The following is a 22346-nucleotide window of genomic DNA, read 5'->3' as shown; positions in this document are numbered from 1 at the left end:
CGGAAGTGGAGCGAGGAGGAGAGATTATACAGGAAATACAGCGCTGAGCGGCAAAATTGGACTCGAATGCGAATATTCCGTCGCAATTCCTTTGCCATTGATGGATCTTTAATGAAATCCCATGTTGCTGTTCGTTCTAGTGGATTACTTCCGTGGAACGACTCCTTTTGACATTACATTGGTAGGAAATATTCATTATCACATGTTTAGGACATGAAAGCGAAATTCTTTTACAAATCTTTACATAGTTCTCCTATAATGACTATTCTTCTAACAATTAACATTTTTTAGGTTACTGTAACGGTTCTAATTATTCGAACCACCCTCTACACTAGAACGCCAGCAGGTGTGAGCGTAAACCCATAGATTAAATGCTAATTAATTCACCAAAGGTAATAAATAAATGTGACCCTTTCGGTGGCACTCGGGGAGGTGACAATTTAATAATTCCTGAGGTCATATTTGAAATTTTGAAAACCTGTAATTGGAATTAGGTTAAATGCGATCCGTGGATCGTCTCTATTTACAAACGGAGCCCGCGGGGCCCGGTGGGGGTACCCGGGGTGCACGAAAGGTGTTGCAAAGGTGGCCAGTTACTAGAGAGCACTCGCATTGACGTTTACGCGCGGGAGAAGCGCGAGCCGGCGTGCAGGGGAGCCGTGACCGAACCGGGACGCAACAGTCGCTCGCCAGGCTTCGTACTGGAGAGTTCACCTGGAAGCATGGTTTCGCGTGTCCTCGACACTTCGTGATTCTCTGCCCTGGTGTACCTGCCACGAACGAACCAGCGGAGGGAGATAGTACGGCGAACCAAGCCGCTGGGGTGAGTGATACCACTCGTGCTCCCTTTAATCGAGAGCACCTTGGCCGCCCGGGCAGCAACCCTTTTCGATACACCGATCGAAGTATCTCGGTACACGCGTACGCGCGACCGTTGCGATTCTCTCGTTCCACTCGGATCTACGTGACCCCGTTTTCGTCTTAAATCGTGGTCAATTGTTTTTAACGGACGACATCCTCTGTGCGACGGGTATTCCGCGACGTCAGTGGTTGGAACACGTTTCTCACCGCTGTTTTAATTAATCCCGCGACAACCGCCCGGGTTAATTGACAGAAGCGGCATGACGTCCCGTGATTTACGCGTGCCCCTCGCTCCGCACGCGTACCCGAGGGGCTCGATTTCAATCGCACCCGACTGTCCCGCCTCGCGACACAATGGGTCGGTGATAGTCGGGTGAGTTTGAGTGTTCGATCGATTCCGGGGATAATTTGGTCGAATCGCGGAAAGATGCCCCGCTTCGAGGGCACTCGGGTGTCCTCGAATTTGCGCGTCTCACGCCGTTCGCAGTGTTTACGACAGCGTCCCGTTCTCGGGCGTCTTGAGCCGCTTACTGAGCGAGATAGATGAGCCGTAAGTGGCGATTGTCATCGATCAAAATGCCTATATGCTATGCTAACGTCGTCGCCTCGCGAGGATCGTAACAATTACGTGTCGGCCGAGTTCGCTTACGCGCGAACGTGTAAGGCATTACGCTGATTGCATTGGTGATTTAATTGCCTGACATTCTCTGTGAAATGTCAGCGCGGGGGAGGAGGGGGGTATCAATTTGGAGCATATGTAGCGACGGGAATGAAAGTTAGGTGGCGTCATGCGTAATATGTATCAAAATGTCCATGAAAATGAGGATCGTGCGAATATATTATCGCTTTGTGCTTGTTCGTGCCACTTAGTTGTGTCGAAGTAATCCGCGCAAAGTAAACACTTTCATCCATTCATGGATCAAGTTTCAAACACTATAGCCATGGTTGTTTTGGTGGCACTGCTAATTGCATTAGAATGGTGTATATGAGAAAAGTGATTACACGAGCGTAACGGATTGTAGTTTTTTTGGCGTTAGTTGTATTGCCTCGTAGAACAGCACAAGCGTGCAATATACGGCGTGCTGCTTAATAGAATTCGTCGAAACCGGTTCATTCTGATTGCAAAGATGATATCACGGTCGATATTTGTGGTCGTAAAATGTTCAAAAGTGATCCGTAAAATCACTCTCTTTATAAAATTGACGTGCTTCTCGAGGTTTTGTGGCACAAAAGGCTAACTGTACTCGGATATCAACTGCACTGTCAGAATGCACGCTGGTTTTCGGATTATACGCGAAACCGTGGATAATAGATGTCGCAGATGGGCTTAATGTAATTTGTGAAGCTGCAGTGCTGCCACAGAAGTGGGTCCGTGTAATTATAATTTCAATTCGATACCTATAGCTTCCCCACTGAATCACTAAAATTGTATACAGTGCTTTCCCTCGCTGTATGTACCTGCAACAAAATGGTTTCCATTAATTGACTCGGAAAAGATGCCACAGAAAACCATCGATCGATCTTGTTATCACTAGAGTACAAGTTAAGGTTGGAAGCGAAGTTGAAAATCTACCAAGCCTAATCAGACTCGTCGTAGCGAGAATTGTCTGACCTTTGTGATTTCGTATCGACCGAGACCTACGTGCCATTCGGTACCAACGATAAAAGGTCGCTTTAGGAACGCGATGAAGGGCCATCGAGTTCTTCGCCGCGGAAATTACGAGGAACAGGTAGGAAGAAAACACGGCAGGGCGGAAATTAATTTAGAAAATGCAGTTACCCGCGATATTATACTTCCTCTGTGAAGCCGGCAGACTTGGCGGCGGGCACGTTCGATGGTTATTAATTAAATCTACCTCACACCGTTGAACTTTTTGTCAATAGTCTCGCCGTTAATTACGGAACGGTAGACTCGATTCTTGTCGCGAATTGCGAAGACGGGCTATTGAATTTCCGGAAACGTAACAGGGCAAACATCAAAGTCTGTTCCACCAGTGGAATCGTAACTGGTTGAATTTATGGCGATTTTCGCGAACCCCACCGGAAGGCAACCAAATTCCAGTGGCTTTAACTGGAATTAATTATGTATCGGTGATGGCGCTACGGTTAATGCAACCCTGACTCCGCAACGCATTTGCATTTATTACACCTCAAACATAAAGATTTCAACATGTTCCATCGAATGGAGGCACGGAGGTCATTAAAGCTCCCTCTGATACTTGCGCAGCGACTTATTAAAAAACTCTTCTGAAACTCGCGCAACTCTGAAGACTTGTTTATACGACTACGTACCAAGTTGCACAGAATCCTTAATTCGAAAGCCTTTTATGCCTGCTGAAAGTACACCTCCCGCTGCTGGACACTTCAAATGTTTCTTTGAGCCGTCTTTGTGTTCGTTTCCTGTCTGCGCGTGTTTCCGGAACGAGGCTGTAAAACTTTAATTGTAAACGCGAGAACAACAGTTCTACGATAACACGAGTTTACTCGTCCATAATCTTCGTACTATCATTTCCATGCATCGTAGCCAGGATACTCATGAAAAGGATCTATACGTTCGCCTTCCCTAGGGATTTTTAAAAATGTCACCGATTTTCACCGCAGCGCCACTAATTGCCTCTTATAACCTCGCTAATAGCTCGTGCCAGCGGAGCCTTTGATTCGATTTCCTCTTTCAAACGTTGGAGATATCGAATCCGTGGGAGCTGCAGCGCGATGCAATTTCTCGGATAGATCAACTCGTAGCGTACGCCCTGGTATCGACTACCGTTACCCCGTCGAAGACAACCGGCGAAATCCATTGTGCTCGCGCGAGCGCCCGGCGAGCGTGGTTTTACTTTTACCGACGAAACGCGGGCGGAGGTTCGCAGTGCGATCTCTGATCGAAGAAATCCTCTGGTTCACCGTTCGCCCGGATGACGATACTGTACATATACACGGGCTCCTTCTCGTTTCTTCGCATCGCTCGTCGTCCCCGTATCTATACACGCGCGTCTGTCCCTTTTTGCTTGCTCGGTTCCTTGCGCGCGCGCGAGTGCAACAAGGAAGACACGGGTTCCGTTATCCGCCGCGCGGTAAATACACGTCGGGCATCCTGTTCGTTTTGCCTCTGGTGAAAATAAACAATATATATTCCCCAGCGTAGTATGTTACCGATACCATGCACACGGTGTGCGCGAAATCATCGTACCATTCGCTTCCCTTCTCCCCTGACCTGGTCAGAACGAGTGATTGCCAATCACTGATTGCTACCAAGAATGAGCCAGTCTCTCATAGATGGCCCCCTATCCACGGAGTCAAACAGTTCTCGGACAATTAACCTTGCTTTTTTTTTTAGCAGAAATATGCATTCATCGATAAATACAGGAATTCCGTTATCCACGCGCTATTTACCGTCAGGGTTAGTTCATAGTAGTTTAAAGCTTGTGATGTAGATCTAGTTAAGTGAGATAAGGCGCAGAATTCACTATAACGATGGAACCAAGTATTTGGGTCAATTCTCTCAGGATCCTTTATTTATAGATCATAATAAAAGCGTCTGAGGTAATCCAGCGAGATGGTTATATTCGGATACATCGCGAAATCAATGGAGTAGCCATTGCGGGGTGTATGTATTGGAAAAGGGGGACTGCAGCTTGGCGTAGTTTCGTAACGAACTTTCAAGTTCCGTTAACGACGGAAGTACGCAACGTTTTCGAGTATAACTGTACTTACAGTCACACTGTAGCGTATGGGTCAAAGAAGAAGGAAACATTCTTGAATGAAATGAGATCTTGACATATATAAAAAAAACCACTTGGTGTCGTTAATGGAAATAGTAGTAGTACCACTATTACAAGCTATACTATAGTACTGACAGTACTGCAGTATATAGCTGTAATATAAAAAATAATGCGTGTATCAAGTAACAGTATGACGTCGATAATGCTATAAATATCCTCCGCGACATCCCCGTATTAAAAGGAAACGTCGAACATCGGATATCAATCTTTCAAGCAATTTATAATCCCAAATTCGACGATCACTAACGACGCCATTAAAAAAAAGTACCCAACTCGACTATGCAAATCGTCGCAGAAAACGGTGCGCCCCTCCTCTGGGAAAGCAGCCACGCGACAGCTGTGTCGAAAACTAGGGTCATCAAACGTGTAATCACCGTGTGCAGGGAGAGAAACATCGCGTCGCGCTGCCTCGTCTACGCGGCTGCATAATGCGCCCTCGAAAACAGCTCGACGTGCAGCTTCTTGCATCGGTCGGAAGGGGTTGCGAACGGGAGAAAACCGCCCCGCGGGGCGGGGGGGGGGGGGATGGGACGGATATGCGCGCGGGGTTGAATTAGGCGCTGAGCCATGCGAACGGGTAATTCGAATCGATCGTTGAAATGCGTCTCGACAGCTCTCCCCGGTCCTCCTTTTCGTACCCGTCGTCGCCTCGATTTGAAAAGAAAGCTTGCCCGACCCGACGCGTCATCGCCTGGTATAGAATCGACCCTGGCTGCAAACGGATCCGCAGGAACACGCAACGGCTGCCCGTCTCGGTTTACGAGCCTGGATTCGAGCAGTCTGTTTCAAGGATACGCCAGTTGTCGACTGGTCCCGGTGTTAGAGGGACGGATGTCTCATTAGCGATGGGAAGTTTCCGGCTAGACACGTTTACACAACCTTGAACGTGGACCCACTAACTCCCGAGAGGCGATGGGGTTTCTCGTAGGAGTGCACTGTCATCTAATCATCGTATGGTGTTCATCGTATATCACTTAACGGGATGGCTCTCGATGGCCGCAAAGAAATACAATGCCGGCATTTCCGGCTGGAACAGGAAGCCGCCGTTTGCTCGGTGTCGACCATTATCTCTGCAAGGGGGCACGCGATAGATATTCATATTCATCCCTGTCCGTCGGTTGTCCAATCTCGTAATGGCGCGTCTTGACGGCGCAAGAAAACCGGCCACGAGAACGACTTTTTCGCGTGGAAATTCAACGCCACTGTGCTGAAGAATCCCGGGGAAATGCGATGGATGTTCGCCTCTTGGCTGTAGTACATCAACGTGGATGTCTCAAGAGGACCAGGCTGAACGTCGACGGAATTGATAGGAATAATGACGACTGCAAGCGGCACTCCGTGAATTCTGGTTGATTGAAAACTGCCCGAAGTGACTGGACATAAACTGTGTCCTTTTAAATAATTATTTTGAGGTTGAGATAGCGTTACGGACGTCCAAGGGCGCGTCGGTGCCGTTAATTGAAAATTGTAGAACGAGGGGTTGAAGACACGCACGCGACACAGCGATCTGTGAGTGAGAAGCATCATACGTGTCCTTCCGCCCACGCATCTCCGTAACGCGACAGCTACAGCCTCGAGAATTGGGTTAATGAAATCGTGGAAGAGGAAGGCCCAACTGGTTCTCCAAACATGCACGCTGCTTGACCCTAGGGACTTTCGCAGTGGATAAATAATAAATTACCCTAGTCACTGATTGGGCCTGTCGGGGCGATCATCGCTCCCTACAATTACCGACAACAGATAAAAGTGTCATAAATACTTAAAATAATTACATGGAAACGCCTGAGGCATCACATCTGCGCGTGGGTCATCAACGTCGAAGGGGCTAAGTGACATTTTCCGTTATTCGAGATCCCGCCGGGGATGAGTGGCTCCTTTTCAGTCGAGGGAGCCGTAGATCACGCTCAATTACAAGTATCATCAATCGCCAGGATAGGTTTCAAGGTATACAGAGCGAACGTTGACGTAATCGGCAACCTGTTCCCGATGACGTAAGGAACTAGTCGCATGGAGGACACCCAGACACCGTAACCAGAAAAAAAATCGTCATCTCTGTATCCATTTCTAAAAAAAGATGTCATTTTGTCATTAGCACTTCCCATTTCAGCCAGTTGCCTCTCGGGGTCGCTGTTTCCCTCAAATATTCGATGAAAGGGAAATTATCGCTCTTCGGAGACATCCAGCTCAAGTTCGTCTCGTTCTTCAACGAAAAGATGCCCAAGAAACTAAGTTTCGAAGTAGAAGAATGGCGCAAAAAGCGACGTATTCCGATCTACATTTGACGCACGCGCGTAATCATGATTACGACTTCCGGTCCCCGTGACGATGCGAACCCAGCTAGCCATTAAATGAATCTCGCCGGCTTAAAAGGCAATGCTCGCACGTAACTATTTATAGAACGCGCATTTGCAAGGGAAAAGAAAGCTGGTGCAAATTACAGTGTGAACAATTTACACGCGTGAAGCAGCTAGGAAACCTCCTACCAGTCTTCTTAATCGAATCTGTACAGGACTCGGCTCAACAGTCGTTCGATTCTAAGAATCTCCCACCGTGGCATTCATCTCTCAGACTACGACTTTCTGATTTCCTTCTATCAGAAAGCTCCTCTCACCAATTGAACTACATCACTTCCCTTTTTTGGAAAAAGAGCCAGTTAAACCACTGATCCTCGAAATTTTTCTATTCTGCGTTCCCCCAAAGTCTGGAATGGAGCAGTCGTGGTTGCTAAGACGATCCAGCACGCAGAGATTTCATCCTCCTGCCCGCTCTCTCTCTCTCTGAGCTGATTACGCGACGAGACGTGATTGTCACGAGGGAATCAGAAGATGACGGCACCGTGCTCGGTCACCTAGCTCCTCCTACACACAGCTGTCCATAATTAAACGTCCGACCGTTTCGTTCAATCGTCCTCCACCCTCGCGGATGTCTCGAGCGGTCAGCAACCGTGTCTTAATGCCGTCGAGAAGGAAACGCGAATTACCGTGCAGCTCCAGCGATTCCGGTTCCCAGCGCTCGAGCAGCGAGCAACCCTCTTCCTACGGCCAGGCGCATGGGCACTTCTTGCTCCGCAACTTGTGCTACGAGAATTCCAATGGAGGAGGAGAACTTGTCTCGGACGGAACGAGAATACTAACATAAACAAAGTATCGAAGAGACAATTCCTTTCCAGATGCAAAATGTAGAATGTCGCGACCATTTTGGAAGCACATATTTAGGGGTGACAAAGGACCAGATTGTAGTCCAGCGTGGGCTCATAAGCGGGACAAAGTTGTTACGGTAATCGAGACCTCCCCCGCTTCGCTGCCCCATTTCGGTCCATCGCGATCCCACGAGCCGCTTTTCGATTGCATCTCGCAATCAGCCTTCCAGTATGGAATAAACGTGCCCAGAGGCCTGTAACGACAAGTGCGTGCTCTGGAATGGCAACCCTAACTGGGTTAACGACGGGTCACGGAAGCCTCGAATGTTTTCACTACGAGAATCGCCTGCGGTGTTTTCTGCCGCGAGATCGTTGCCTTGCTTGCAGAATTCGTCCGTGAAATACGATTGCCGTTCACTGACGAAATCAGATCTTCTGGTGAATAGCGAAATTACGAGCAGTATAGTCAGCTCAGAGTCTCTAACAACTCTCTGCGAAGTCTAATTCAGAACCAGCAAGATGATCACTTAAACTCCCCCTAATTTGACAGGGACTACATCATATTTCAGTTTCACTAAAATCCGAGACATCGAGCGCATAAAGTGATCTACGTGGCATGGAATGGCCCCAGCCACATAATCTTCTGCGACCATTTAATTGCGAAAGGAGGGTCACTTGTTAGTGGCTTCTATTTCTTGCCCGATATATGCATTCTCCATTCCCTCCACTTTACTTCGCAGAAGAAACCTGAAATAATGTCCGCATGCTAATTGAGTGGTTCGTTAGTCGCTTGTTTCTCCTTTTCGTCGGTGCTCTTAACGAACGCTGAAAAGCTGCGCCGCCGGAGCCGCGGTAAAAAGGATAATATCCTTTAGAAGCGAATAATGGACCCGGTGAATTAAACAGAAACGCGTTAAGGGCCTCGCTCTCCGCGGATCCCGAATTATCCGCGCGATTGTTGAAGAAGTCGCGTTCTGCTCTAAAAATACAAGGGATTTATAGAGGTCTTTTCCAATCCCGACGCGGAACGCTGTCTGTAAAATACCGAGCGACCCCGTTTCGGAAGCGACATAGCAAAGATGCTGGTTCCGATAAGCAGTAACGCTCTGTCAGATGAGTGACACCGATTCCTATCGATCTGCAAGTCAAGATTCTCATCTGTAATTCTATATTAAGAGCGTTCGTTTTCCAGAAAATCGAATTCCGACGCGCTGATGCCATTCGGGCCGTACACCGGGCACTCCACCCCATTTGTGCACTGTTATCGCGGCGATTACAGTCTGCGATACTACTGCGACGTCGCGCGCGATTTATAAGGGGACGTGATCCTCGGAATTGCGCTGTCAGTGGAACGCGTTGTCGCCGATTTCACCTAGGAAATTTCATAAGCTGTAAATGCCGGAATAGTGTTGGTCCCTCCCCCTCCATCTTGTCTGGCTATTTGATATCGCACCCTCACCCCCCCCCCCCGGAGTAGACTCGGCGCTTGAACCCGAGGGGGTTAAGGGCGCATTAAGTGTGTACGAAACACTCAAGTCGCTTGCCTCTACAGATACACGTCCCTCCAATCTCCCTCGCGAAATTGAACGAATGCACTCGCTGCGACCAACTGTGGCCAAAATGCTCGAGTCGAGCCGCGAACCACCTTACAATTACTCACTGCTAAACCAGATCGTGGTGGTCATAAATTGCATGCAAATGGAAAGCTCGACGGGATCGCTATTCCGTTCTCATTTGTAATAAGCACATTACTGCTTGTCAGGCTTCAGCAGACTTTTCATTCCGTCGGGGAAACGGGTACACAGATTTTTACGCGTTAACGAGCCGCTCGATGGTAATAGCACGGTTCTGCATTTCCGCCGAGCCGCGCGAAAGTCCGGTAACACTTCAGCGTTGTCCTGCTAAGATTAGATCCACAATGGTGATTCATTTTTTTCCGAAACGAGATTCACGATCTGTTATTGCGTTGTTCAGATACACCTACGTAAAAGTGGACCAAAAAGATGACAACGGAAGGAGAACCGTCGGCGTAATAGGCGACCCGGGGTCGTCTGTGATTCTTGGATCATTTGTACCTGCCTTTGAAAGAAGCTTTCCGATATATTCAAGATGACGATAACGGCGTCCACGGAGAGGATGGAGACGACGAAGGATTTACCGAAGAGAAAGTTCATCAACACTAATCTCCTCTCGCTGAAGCTCCTACTGTTTCTCTTTTTTGGAGGTACGTTTCGGAGCGCGCATTGGTATAGTCCGATCACGATCGTTCATCGAATATTCTAATCGTAATTGCCTGTGCAGGAATGGGATGCCTCTTCCCCTTTCTCCCGCTGCACATGATGGAAATGGGCCTGAGCATCAACCAGATACGAATGATCTCCATGATCTCGCCAGCAGTAGCGATACTAGGGCCCCTCGTAGCAGGGCCCATCGCTGACAAGCTGGCGGGCCACCAGGGCAGGAACAACAAGTCGTCGACGGGTCGTTACCTCAGGGTGATGATCGCCATCGCCTGCATCCTGTCCGCTATTTTCTACGCTTTCCTCTCTATCATCCCGACCGTGCACCCCGTCGAGCCCTCCAGAGAGAGGAGACCAGACCTGAAGTTCACCTGCGATCAAACAGGTGCGGTGGTGCTGCAGAAAAGGTGCAAGGACCGCTTCTCTTGTTACAAATGGTCCGACGACACTCGGGAGGGGCCGTTGATCCTGGAGGGATGCAACTACGCTTGCTACCCCGCTGGCACCAAACGCTGGCGGTCGGATGATGCGGAGAGTCCCACCGCACCTGGGACCGTTGTGCCAGGCGTCGACGACATCGAGGGTAGTGGCGACACCACGGTGATTCCACTTGAAAGTGAAATGTACGCGCAGGTGAATATCGAGGCGGGTGTTGGAGTGCTGTTAGAAATATAATGTAGCGTCAGGGTGGATCTAGAATTTATCGGATGTTCGCAGGAGCCAGAGGAGTCGAAGAAGACTCGCAGGTATGCCACAGCGGACAGCGAGCCGCCGCATTTGTGCCTGAAAGAGGGCGACAACGTGGTGTGCCACGTTTATACTGAAAACTCTGGTAATTTATCTATAAACGCCACCCTGGGACAGGCTTTGCACAATTATAGCGATCGAGAGTGGTGTGCCTATCCCTTGGCCGAATACTTCGCTTGCCGGATACCCTCCGAACTGGAGGCTAGGATGGCGGAGGTCTATCAGAGCTGTTCCATCGAATGCAGCTTGGTTGACGCGTACACTATGCCAGGTAGCATTGTCTTTTTAAACACCACCGTCAATGTACTTGCAAGCTACCGCACCATGGACTTCCCCTATTTTACTTTCAGACAGTGTCCTCATAGAGAGCCAGTGCCAGCAGACAAAGGACTGGTCGCACCTAGTGTTCTGGACCTACTTGGCCATTCGATCAGCTGCTGACATTTTCCCAACGACAGCCGTGGCCCTGATAGACGCCGCGGTGGTGATAGCGACCAGAGAAACGTCCTGCGGACGTGGCGACGTGGGTCGTCAATTAGCCTTCGGCTCCCTCGGCTTCGCCATCTTCGGCCCTCTGACAGGCTACCTCTGTACTCTCATAGAGAACCTGAACTCATTTTACTATCTGCCACTTGGTATGCACGCTGTGATGATGCTCCTGGCAGCTGTGGTTGCAATCTGCGCTAATGGTATGCCTCTCAGCCCACCAGAATGGTGGTGGCACACCAGAAGCGGCATGCTCGCGCTTCCTATGAGTGCCATCAAGAGGTACGGCAGCGAGACCGCTGCTCTGGTGATCGTCCTGATCGTCATGGGAACATTCTGGAGCGCCATGGACAGCTATCTGCCTCTGTACGATATTTCAGTGGATCCTATGCCAACATAATTCCACACCCAGAAGGATCTCAAGTTCTATTCCTTTGCTTAGACATTTGCAGAAACTAGGGGGTGACGAGCTACCCATTGGCGTGGCCATGACCGTCGGGGCAGTTCTAGCCTTCCTGTTCCTCTGGAAGTCCGAGCACCTCGTCGACTATTGTGGTCATAGTAATCTCCTCATCACTGCCTTCACTGTGTATATTATTAGGTGGGTAAGTTATAATATTACTGCAGTATTTCTCTGATTTAAAAGCTCCTTTATTTCATTCCAAGGACTCTTACAACTATTGGAATCGAAATTTTTCAGGTTTGCTGGACTGAGCCTCGTCGCGGGACCTTGGTGGTCCCTAATTGCAGAGGGCCTTGAGGTCTTCACTCTAGGAATTATGTGGGTTACTGCCATTCTCTATCTGAGACACCTTGTCCCACGTCATTTAACCGTGACCGCTCAAGCGCTGCCTGTGATAGCGCATTTCTGCGTCGGTATGCAACTTTACAGTGCCATTTCTGCCATCGCTTGCTTGGATGGTTAAACATCCTGGGTGTGCTTGATTGGTACAGGTCGATGCATTGGCGCCGTGATCGGTGCTTACATCAACGTCGAAGACACCAACATCGTTGACTCGTTGAGATTCGTTTATCGGTGCATGGCCGTTGCAGCAGCAGCGGTTGCAGTGCTGTATTTCGTCCTGTACCACGGCCTACTGAAACCTCGGTGTCATGCCCACACCATACAAGGCCCTCGACAACCACCCACGGTTGTGCAGGGTAAGCAGATTTGTAAATATATATATACACATCGCGTTCACAAGTAACGAAATTGTAACTAACACGAAACCCATTTGCCATGCAAGCCGCCATTAAGGAGTACGAACTGAGTGAGTATCCTGAAATCATTCAAATGGTTTGAGTCACGATTATGATTTCCATTGAGCATTACACAGTACACTGGAATGGCTAATGTTTTCCCTAATACGCTCTTCATTTATAGGCCCTCATGTTAACATATATTTTATGCTTTACAATCAAGGAGGCTATTAACAATAATATTTTCAATGTATCTCGACTTCTATTCCGAGAAATCTTATGTTAATTCATGTAACAAATTACAGAACTTCTGGAGTCTTTGGTAAACAGTTTTTTTAATTCTCCAACGTTTCCTCGAGTCTCCGTGGAAGAGACGGAATTCGTTCTGCGATAATTCCTTTATTTTCTATTATCATTACATTCTATATTACATTCTTGCGCGTCACGGTTCATTTTCTTATACGTTTGATCGTTTCAGTTACTTTTCCGTTTGTATTGATTATTTTCATCATCCCTTCTCCCTGTTTCTTTCTGTGCACAGCGATGAACGGAAACGGGAATTACACGCCGCTCAGGGTCTACCACAACGGTATGGGCAGAAAAGGTCAATTCCGCTATTGAAGATTAAGAAATGGTAAAAAACAAAGCTGGTCGTTTTACGGCACTTTAACTGTCACGATTAACGGTGCTAGTGATTAGGCTGTCGCTGTTGTTGCGATTATAAAATGAGAGAAAAGAGAATATCGTCATTGTTATGCGACACGTATACATGTTAGCGTTTCCCTGCATTCTAATTCGCGTCGGAGGCGTCGCCCTTTTGATACTATCATTGATTTCTTTCATACAAGCAGTCACTAGGGATTCATTTGCTCAAGCGTACTTTAAATCATCGACACGAGCTTCAGTCATTTACCGATGCCGATATGAGATTACGTATCAAAGAGGTGGGAGTACTCAAATTTCGAGCCAGGTGTAATTTTTTAATTTTTTATTTTATCGATTATTTTGAGGAGGATGTCGTAATTATAGAAGTTTATTATTAACATATATTGTTAGTGCAATGACTGATCAGAAGTAAGACGTTTTGTTCTAAAGAAGAATGACACAAAATTTGAATTAATTTCAGAGTTACAGTTCCGCCGCTCAGATTTATTTAGTTCCCCTCTTTTCTTTTCACCTGTGCAGTGCCAAGTACTATATATTTCTTATATTTGCAAATAAAAGCAAGATTGGGAAGGCAACAAGTGGCAGAGGATTAATCTTGGCTCATAATTCCTGAGTACTTTGTGCCTACTATCTCTGATGATAGTAATGTACTACAATCACTACAGCGACTCTAAGCGTAACATATGTATTTGTAATGCTTTCTGATTCTCAAAGTCCCTTTGTATTCTTTGTAAGTATAGTACAAGCATTCCTTCGAGCCTCGAAGGAGTGCTACGAACTTATTTCGTAAACTACGTTGCGTTCGATTCTTTGTACACTAGACTGCGATCACACGAGGATTACGTATTCATAATGTTTTTATGAAAAGATTTCTATGGACCTGTTGTATGTATATCTATACACTGAGATATATTCGTCTCTCTGCATAGGATAAGACTATACCTGATACGTAAGAGAAAGTAATATATTGATTTCTGGGATCGATGTGTGTGTACACGAAGAAAACAGAGAAATAAATAAAAAAAAATGTGGACCTCAAATATAATATTACAATTTATAATATTAGAAGGCGACGAAGCGGCAGGGAACCTTCTGATACATCAATCCGAAGAGTGAGTTAAAGAGCTGGACACTTCTCTGCAGTCTATCCAAAGTAATAATTGTGTTGGATAGTTTATAATAAGTTTATTCGAGTAGACTTGGAGTTACCTTGCATTAACAGATGAACGTGCGATCACCGTGGAAATGTTATGGCTAAAAGTGAACTACCTTGGCATAGTACATAGAAAACAGCGACCACCATTTAGGGCACTCGTGCCATTTTACTCAAAATCGTTCATTCATGCCTATTGTACATAGTGTTACCTATTCGAGTGTAGGTATAATATCTCGGTATTCGTATTCAACATATTTATATAAATTTGAGAAATGTATCGTTCGTATATCGGTACATTAACATAACCTAACCGGTGCACGCGAATGCACCGCAAAGAATTCATTTTGGGGAGTCACTTCCCCAAAATATACAGTCTTACGGAGTAACGTTAAGCGCCGAATGGTCTATGAATATACAAACCTACTACTAACAAATCCAGCAAGAGAAATATTTACTCCTAATGAACAACCACTACCAGATGCCAAATGCATATTAAAAATTAAAATTATCCAAAGGAGTTACTTCAATTTCTTTACATTATTCTACGTTACACAATGCACTATATGTATATACAGGAGAGTCGTTCTTAGGTAGCTATAGATTTATTTCCAATAAGCAATATTCAGTAAATTAACAAAACACATTTCGATTCTCGGGAAATGTACGTAGCTGTCCCAGAATATGTCAAGTGGTCGATTGGAAAATTTTGCTGTACGTTCGAATGCACGAGGATTACTTCAGTAAATTTGGAACGATGCCTGCCAGTATTATGGATATTACAAGCTATAGTACACCGATTTCTCGATACTTTGTGCAAACAGAGACGAAAGAAATGGTTTCCAGATCCACCATTACGTTACAGCTAAATGAAATGTTACAGTTACAAAACGAAATGAAAAAGTATGCGACGAAGCGTGTAAAAAAGTTATAAATTTGCCCGTAACTATCTCGGTTTCTTTACATCCCCTCAAAGCAATACTCGGACAACTGATTAATTAAATAACGATTGAAGTTTTCGTTCCGAAAGAAGTTCCAGAGCTCGTCAAAGCTGCGATAGAACTTACGAAACTGTTTCATAACTATTCAATTAATTGTCGGTAATAGTACAGTCGTCTCTGTGGCTGTTCGCGGAGTTCCTCGTGATCCGTTTAGACCTGCCCGAATCCTGCTTGGTGGTCTTCAATGTATTTACCACACGAATATCGTCACTCGTAGAAAATTGTTCTTCCGGATCCTTAGTTTTCTTACTATTTATAGCGTTGTTTATGTTGCTAACCATTTCATCAAATTCATCCACACGCTGGGATTTAACTAAATTCGTTACTTGACCAGCAGGTGACTTCGGATTGCTATCTTCTTTCCTAGAGCTGTTTAAATCACTAACATTGTTCGAAACTGATGTATCCATAGTTTCTAACATCTCGGAGATGAACGGCGAATTGGCCTCTATTAAGTCCTTCAGAGGTGTCTCGTTTGGGTCGGGCAGATCCTTGGACTCGTCCTCCTGAGGGCCCTCAGGCATTGTACGCGTTTGCAAGTAATAAATAAACTGTTCTTCGTAATTCTCGGGCTGGTGGTGCTGCTCGCGGGCGGATGATGTCGAGGGATTGCCCTGTGCTTTCACGAGATCAGATACCTTCATCGTGGAATGCCTTATGGACTTGTCGTAGTCTCGCAGTTCGACATCGTATATCTGTACAGCTTTATCCACTAGGAAGGCACGATCTTCGCCTACGGATCGTGTTACGGTGCTTCGTTTCCTGAAGGACTTCATCCCATCCACCACGTTCGTAGAACCAACGAACTCGGACGGGCTTATAGCAGCATTCTCCGAATCACTGTCCGGATCCGGGTCGGAGTCATTGACGCAGATCATGTCGAGTGGTATTTCCTCGCTTTTTACTTTATCGGACACATGGTTACTGTCCGAAGATTGAGTAGCGCCCGTCTTTATTTGAAGCCTCTTCCACCTGTTATACTCGCGCACTACTCTGTCATTGATACACGCCAACTGGGCGACCGTGTCGCGTATGTCGTGATGGAAATGTTTGATCATGACACGGGCCCCGTTCAGCTCGTACTTCTTCGATTCTTCTTGCTTCCACGAGTCGAACACACCTTGCAGCTTGGTCTTCAGGCTCGTCAACACGTTATCGATCTCTTGGCCGTGTGGCAGCAACCTCTGGTTAAGCGTCTTGCAACCCCGTTTCTCCAACATTTCCTGCTTCTTTGGAATAATATAGGTATTTTTCGAACTCACGAGGGCAACAGGTACGGCTTTATTGTTACCCACGTGATCTTTGAAGGAACGGGAATTACGGGAAGGACCAATTACCGCCACGTCCTCTGAATCACTTTCTATCTCTATTACGCTCGGAGTGGATGTCAGGAGCAGTCGCTGCGATTCCAACCGAGGGAAACGCGACTGATTCAACATGCTCGCGCTCTGGTTAGGTATAGTCACCATGGGTGTCTGAGCACAATGCATCGCCTGATACAAGCTAACTTGACTCAACCCACCGGGCACATGCCGTAGAGGCATGCCTGTGGACACAGATTGCAGAAAGTTAGGCGGCGCGACTACGTTCATGATCGTGTTGAATATTGGCTGCTGAACGACCGGTGGCTCAACTCTAGCTGGTAATGATTTTAGCGGAGGCTGGGTGACGACTATGTCGTCCGTGTCGATAGTGGTATTTTCACATTCGACCATTGTCTGCTCGCACGAGAGCAAGGACGGCAGCAATTCACTGTGGTCCATAGAGCTCTCCTCCGATGCTCCGCTGTGAGACATATTGGACACGGATGAATCGAGGCCATTGTATTTCGGTTTACGGCCCCTCTTCCTGCGTCTCACAACGGTCGGTACTATCTGCTTCGGCGTGTAAGTTTCATCCTCCTCCTCCGAATTAGATCCGGTTCTTCGACGTTTCTGCCTCCTCTTGCGCGGGCAACACTTCGTCTCATCCAGGTTCATTTTCTCGTCTATTTTCTGCTGGGAGAGCTTGCAATTGTTCTGCAGAAGTCTGGTATGATTAAAGAGCATGTATTTCTGTTCGATTATGGAATAAGTAGAAATAGCTTACAATTCTATATCGACACCAGCCAATTACCTGTTCATTCTTTGAATGTATTCAAGCAGAGCCCAGCAAGTCGCCCTCGCCGGGTACAAATCTGTGGGGTCGCAGACAAAACACTTCCACTTCTCGTCTGCTTCAATCTTTTTCCTCAATACTGGGTCGATGTTTCTTTTGATGCACTTGTAGCAGAAAGTATTGCTGCAGAAGGAACAGCAATACAAATTCCCTCCATTCGCGCACCACCTGCAAAACATGTCCGTGGCATCGTCACCTGCAAAGTGAAATTCAAGGTATCATGAAACAGAATTATACTTTTTCTAAACCACTAACATTTCAAGTACCTTGTTCGAAGGTGCCGTCTCCATAGAATTCGCGGCAGGTAGAACACAGCAGTGTGTGCAGCACAGGATGTTCGAACATGTTAGATGAATCTGTTGGTGCGGATCCAATGTGCGCATCACATGCCGTACAATGTAATCTTTGAAATCGTACCGCAGAAATGTCTGAAAAGCAACACTCCTTGATACCGTTACTCATAATTAGGAGGCTCTAGCTGCAGAAATATACATTTATAAACTTGTCACATAATTCCATTAAAAAGTTCAATATGCCTTCTGAAATCATAGGAAGCTTTATGAACTACTCCAAGATAACGCGTCTAATGAGACCAGCAGATGCTCATTCTTGTACAACACCATTGAAACCAAGGGCTGCTTTAAACACGACCCTTATCCGAACCTCTACCGCGTCTGTACATTCTGCTTTACAATCTGGAGAAATATTTTACATGCCAAAGGGATTCTACAGGAGGAACTCAGCACGCATCATGACAAACAGTGTCACAAAGCCATTCACTTTGGAACGAAACGAAGAATAACAGGGTGCCGAAGAAGTTTCTAGCTCACCATAGCCAAACAGGAGTTTGTAATAATTAGTTTCGTCCTGAGAAATTGATGCCGGGGTGTTGGTTGTGCTTGGCAGCAGATCCTTAGGAGTCACTGGAACACGATGTGAGGTTAAATACATCGCCCTGCGAGAATTTGCACAATCTATTGAGAAGATTCCTAAATCTCACAATTTTCCTTGCTATCCACCTCCTTCACCTCGTTCACCTGTACCTCGAGCATACTCGAGATATCCATTTTCAGCGTGCTCTACCCGAGCCGCGATTGCGTTCGATAAATACGTTTCAAAACACGGGTTATCGCACCGCCATTTTCCTGGGAGCGCATCGGCCTGAAATCCCGGCACGAGTCGTTCGAACGTTCGAAAAAATCTGCGCTCTAGGAAAATTCCCTACCCCGACCGCCAAAACGCACCAAACTTGAACGACATAGTAGCGATATTTATTAAATTCTTTGCGACAGAGATGTCTTACATATCGCAATCCCCTTATTCCTGTCTGGATTGCACTTCTTCTGCAATTGAAGAGTAAAAGAGAAGTAAGTAACCTGAAATTAATATGTTGAATTGCTCGGGCATCATCTCGCGGGAAATTAGGGCACAAGTTGAAACTCATTGAAACTTTAATTTCCGCCGGGTCTAGGGAAACCACTTTTGTTTACAAATGGCGTTCGTTTTCTGACATTTGGTTGCAGGATTTTCCGAGCAGGTTAAGGGTTTTTAAAAATTCTCGGGATGGCGGGGAAAACGGAGGATTGGAAGGAGACGTCGTTGAAAAAGTCCGCGGAGAGATTAACGGAGGAAATTCAAAGCATGGCTAATTATAAAAGTCTCTATACAGAAATCCAGGTAAATGTAGAATTAAGATTATGGCAATTCCAATCTGACAAATCTATCGGAACAATTAGAGCGTGGACCTTGAAAATGGCCGACTCGTTGTTGTTTCAGAAATCGAGGATACAGGGTGTTTAAGAAAATTTGATACTTCACTGACATATTTATTTTCAGAAACTCGTTGCCTCCACCGCGGTGAAGAGAGAAGACTTCAAAACCACGCTGCTGGACGCGATGAAAACCAATGATTTAGAAACGGAAATTAGAAATACGGTGTTCCACTGGGCACGATCGCAAGTTCGTAATTTTTTATCGAAAATGTTTATTGCACCGTGAGGTTTGCTATTAACGAACTATTTCTGACAAGGGTTCCTTATCTGCGACATCGGTGCAATCCACGGAGGAAGTGGATTTAAGTTACTTGAAGAAGGCTCAGATCCAATGGGAACGTCGTATTCAAAAATCGTTGAATTCCACGTGCAATGAATTAAACGTCCCTCTGGCTCGTATACGACCGAGCGCAGATCGCGAAGAACTTAGCGAAAAATGGAACGAACTGAGCACTTATGATATCGGTAAATTTGATCGAACACTTAAAGAAAAAAAAGACCAGCAACTTAAATATTGGTACTTTGAAAAATATTCCAGACTTATCGCAATATCGGCCGCTCTACGCGCCGAAAGACTTCCTGGACGTTTTATTCTCTATAAGGAATCCTTCGTTTAAAAGACAACCGTAAATATCCGTGGTTTTATTGCACAATGCTTGACCCCGCTATTTTAATAAAAATTCAATTAATCGATATTTCAGAGATGAATTGAATTGGGAATTCAGTCACATACAGATTCGCGTGAAGACCCTCGCCCAATTGGTACGAATTTTAAAATTGCGTCTGATAGAAAACTAGCTCTACTACTCGGCTTCGCTCGAAATTTAGATTTTGATTTTATAAAAAAAAAATTATTTTTTTGGGAGGAAAATAGTCACATTCATCTGGATTAGTCAGGCATAATGAGCTGAGGCACATTTCATGAACTCAGAGTTTATCGTTCGAAAGTTTTTAGAGGACAGACAACATATAGAAACTTTCTGCTTTATATGTTAAGATAAAAATTCTTTTCGTTTCACAGAGACGCGTGTACGTGGAATTGGCGAATGGAATGCCTCTGCTGGGAGTTAATCCAGATATGCCCAGTTCAAACAATTTTGCGAATCTAGAGGAGGAACGGATGCACCTCGGTGAAAAAGTGTTGAAATCGAAACACGCCCCGATAGCGCAGGAATTTTTGAAACGCGGAGCTCCTAGATCGCTGCGCGGCCGCTTGTGGTCCCTCCTGCTGGGATCTGTAGTCAAAGAGAATGTAAAAACTTTGTTTTACGCCACTGTCACTGATAATTTATCATGCGCTTCTTTTTTCTAGGACGTAGAATACTACGAGGAATTAAAGAATATGGTGTTACAGTACGATATTGTGATAGACAAATTAATAATAAAGGTATCCAACAGGTATTTCTGAACTACGTATTCATAAAATGATTTCTAATAATTTTTTTTTTAATTTTTTAGGATGTGCAGCTAACGGCGAGGAACGACGACCAGTATTTCGTATTCGAAGATGTTTTGTACAAGACCATGTTGTGTTTCTCGCGCGATTCGGAGGTATTGGCGCCGGTCACCACCGACACCAGCGCGGGTGGTCAAGTAATACATGCGGTTTTGCAAGGGAAACCAGCCACCTTGGAGAACACTTTAGTATTCCCACCGAGCGGTGTGATTCCATTTCATGGATTCACGATGTACGGTATGAGTTGAAATCTGTTTAATGGAGAGAAACCCTTCGGAAGTCTTTAAATATCCAAGATCTGCATTGTATTACAGCTACTCCATTTTGCTACTTGTACGACGACCCCTGCGCGATGTATTATACATTTAGAGCCTTTTATTTGCGATATTGGTTCCGACTACACACCGTGTCTAGTCACGAGCAAGGTATCGTGGCGCTGTGCCTACTTTTCGAGAGATTACTTCAGTGCCATGAACCCCTCCTTTGGTTTCATTTTAGAAATATCCATATACAACCGTAAGTTCGACTCGTTTTTCAAGTTTTCAGCTTGTAAGATTTATATGATTCCTTTTGGTTTAGGGTAAAAATAGTTTTCAAATGGATTATGAGAGGTTTCAGTGGTCATCTACCTCCAGAACAACTGCTCTATCTTTGGGACTTAATTCTGGGCTACGATTCCTTGGAAATCATCCCTTTATTAGCGGTCATCATTTTAAGTTTCAGAAAGGAAAATTTAATGCAAGTTAATACCCTACAATGTATCGAGGTAAAAAGATCTTTCGGAATATACTGTATTTCTTATATAAATGTTCGCGAAACAATTTCAGGCTGTTTTAGCGGATCTATCTTCTCTGAAGGTGATCCCGCTGTTACAATTAGCTTTGCTAATAGAGTGACCAAAGAAAGCAATTCGTATGCTCCCGCGACACAGGCGACTTCCATTTGGTTTCAAATTCAAAAGCCCGGTAGGGGAAATCCTCCCGCGCTTGCGCGAATTTTTGCGAATCTCTATTTTACGATTCACAGATTGTTAATACGGAAATTCGGATGAGCAGCCTTCGAACATAACCTGTCTATAAGGTGGCTGGTAACAGGGCGCCAAATATGAAAGCTACGTAAAATTATAAAACGTCATCCACGTCGTCTAAACGCTGAAATCATCGATATTTCTTCCACATATGGCTGGGAATGGAGAGAAACCAATCAGCTCATTTCGCAACGTAGCTGTGCATCTAAAGGGTGTCCGAAAGATACGAATGTATGGCTGGTCAAGAAAGAGTTTTCAATAAAAACGTTCTACGCCTATGATAACCACACCTCGACGAAGAGGAGAATTGCCAATCCTTTCTCGAACGAATCTTTCCAGAAATAACTCTTCCAGTAAATCGTTAAAAGGATACAGATATAGCTACATTTTATTTATATTTTACCTATGCTGTTTTCTGTACAATATACTCTACACTTTTAATGTCTACACGATAATTGACACTCCCGCTACATGCTGACACATCCTTTGAATGCCTATCAGCTAAGAATTCGTATGTATAATTGATGATTAAGTTAGTCGTAATGCAGTAGGTAAAACAGAAAGTGCGTGTATTGAATTTTCGAGATTCTTGTCGGGCACATATTTCTTCGGTGTGTCTTTTTATCGAAAATGATTGATTTCCTATTTGTCTATGTAGAGAA

The 22346-nt window shown here is 45.6% G+C and overlaps 3 protein-coding genes across 7 annotated transcripts; 2 read left to right on the top strand and 1 right to left on the bottom strand.

The window, feature by feature from the left end:
- Positions 1-58: 58 nt before the first annotated feature.
- LOC143375772 (uncharacterized) lies at positions 59-13188 on the top strand. 5 transcript variants are annotated; one of them, XM_076825226.1, is made up of 11 exons: positions 59-181; positions 292-823; positions 9754-10003; positions 10081-10652; positions 10737-11037; positions 11117-11618; positions 11695-11853; positions 11953-12128; positions 12207-12413; positions 12500-12523; positions 12994-13188. In XM_076825226.1, exons 3-11 carry the CDS (start codon positions 9889-9891, stop codon positions 13071-13073), a joined length of 2136 nt encoding a protein of 711 aa, XP_076681341.1. In that variant the 5' UTR covers positions 59-181; positions 292-823; positions 9754-9888; the 3' UTR covers positions 13074-13188. The 5 variants fall into 5 exon arrangements, 4 of the variants coding, with proteins under 4 accessions (XP_076681341.1, XP_076681338.1, XP_076681342.1 ...); XM_076825223.1 differs by lacking the exon at positions 59-181 and having other exon boundaries at positions 235-823; XM_076825227.1 differs by lacking the exon at positions 59-181 and having other exon boundaries at positions 235-827.
- A 1669-nt stretch (positions 13189-14857) lies between these two features.
- LOC143375767 (uncharacterized) lies at positions 14858-18630 on the bottom strand. The gene is made up of 5 exons (XM_076825207.1): positions 18430-18630; positions 18260-18352; positions 17696-17857; positions 17388-17625; positions 14858-17300 (listed from the first exon to the last, which is right to left on the bottom strand). The coding sequence occupies exons 1-5, from the start codon at positions 18494-18496 to the stop codon at positions 15362-15364; spliced, it is 2499 nt and encodes an 832-aa protein (XP_076681322.1). The 5' UTR covers positions 18497-18630; the 3' UTR covers positions 14858-15361.
- A 27-nt stretch (positions 18631-18657) lies between these two features.
- Positions 18658-22279, top strand: LOC143375777 (TBC1 domain family member 19). Its single transcript, XM_076825237.1, has 12 exons — positions 18658-18796; positions 18953-19106; positions 19266-19388; positions 19459-19666; positions 19740-19827; positions 19903-19963; positions 20223-20453; positions 20514-20588; positions 20660-20894; positions 20972-21173; positions 21237-21423; positions 21485-22279. The coding sequence occupies exons 2-12, from the start codon at positions 18993-18995 to the stop codon at positions 21551-21553; spliced, it is 1593 nt and encodes a 530-aa protein (XP_076681352.1). The 5' UTR covers positions 18658-18796; positions 18953-18992; the 3' UTR covers positions 21554-22279.
- The last annotated feature ends 67 nt before the right edge of the window (positions 22280-22346 follow it).

The sequence above is a fragment of the Andrena cerasifolii genome, chromosome 13, assembly GCF_050908995.1.
Source record: "Andrena cerasifolii isolate SP2316 chromosome 13, iyAndCera1_principal, whole genome shotgun sequence".
In the NCBI taxonomy this organism is placed as follows: domain Eukaryota; kingdom Metazoa; phylum Arthropoda; class Insecta; order Hymenoptera; family Andrenidae; genus Andrena; species Andrena cerasifolii.
Note: the sequence above shows the minus strand (reverse complement) of the source record. Positions and strands in the feature narration are given on the sequence as shown.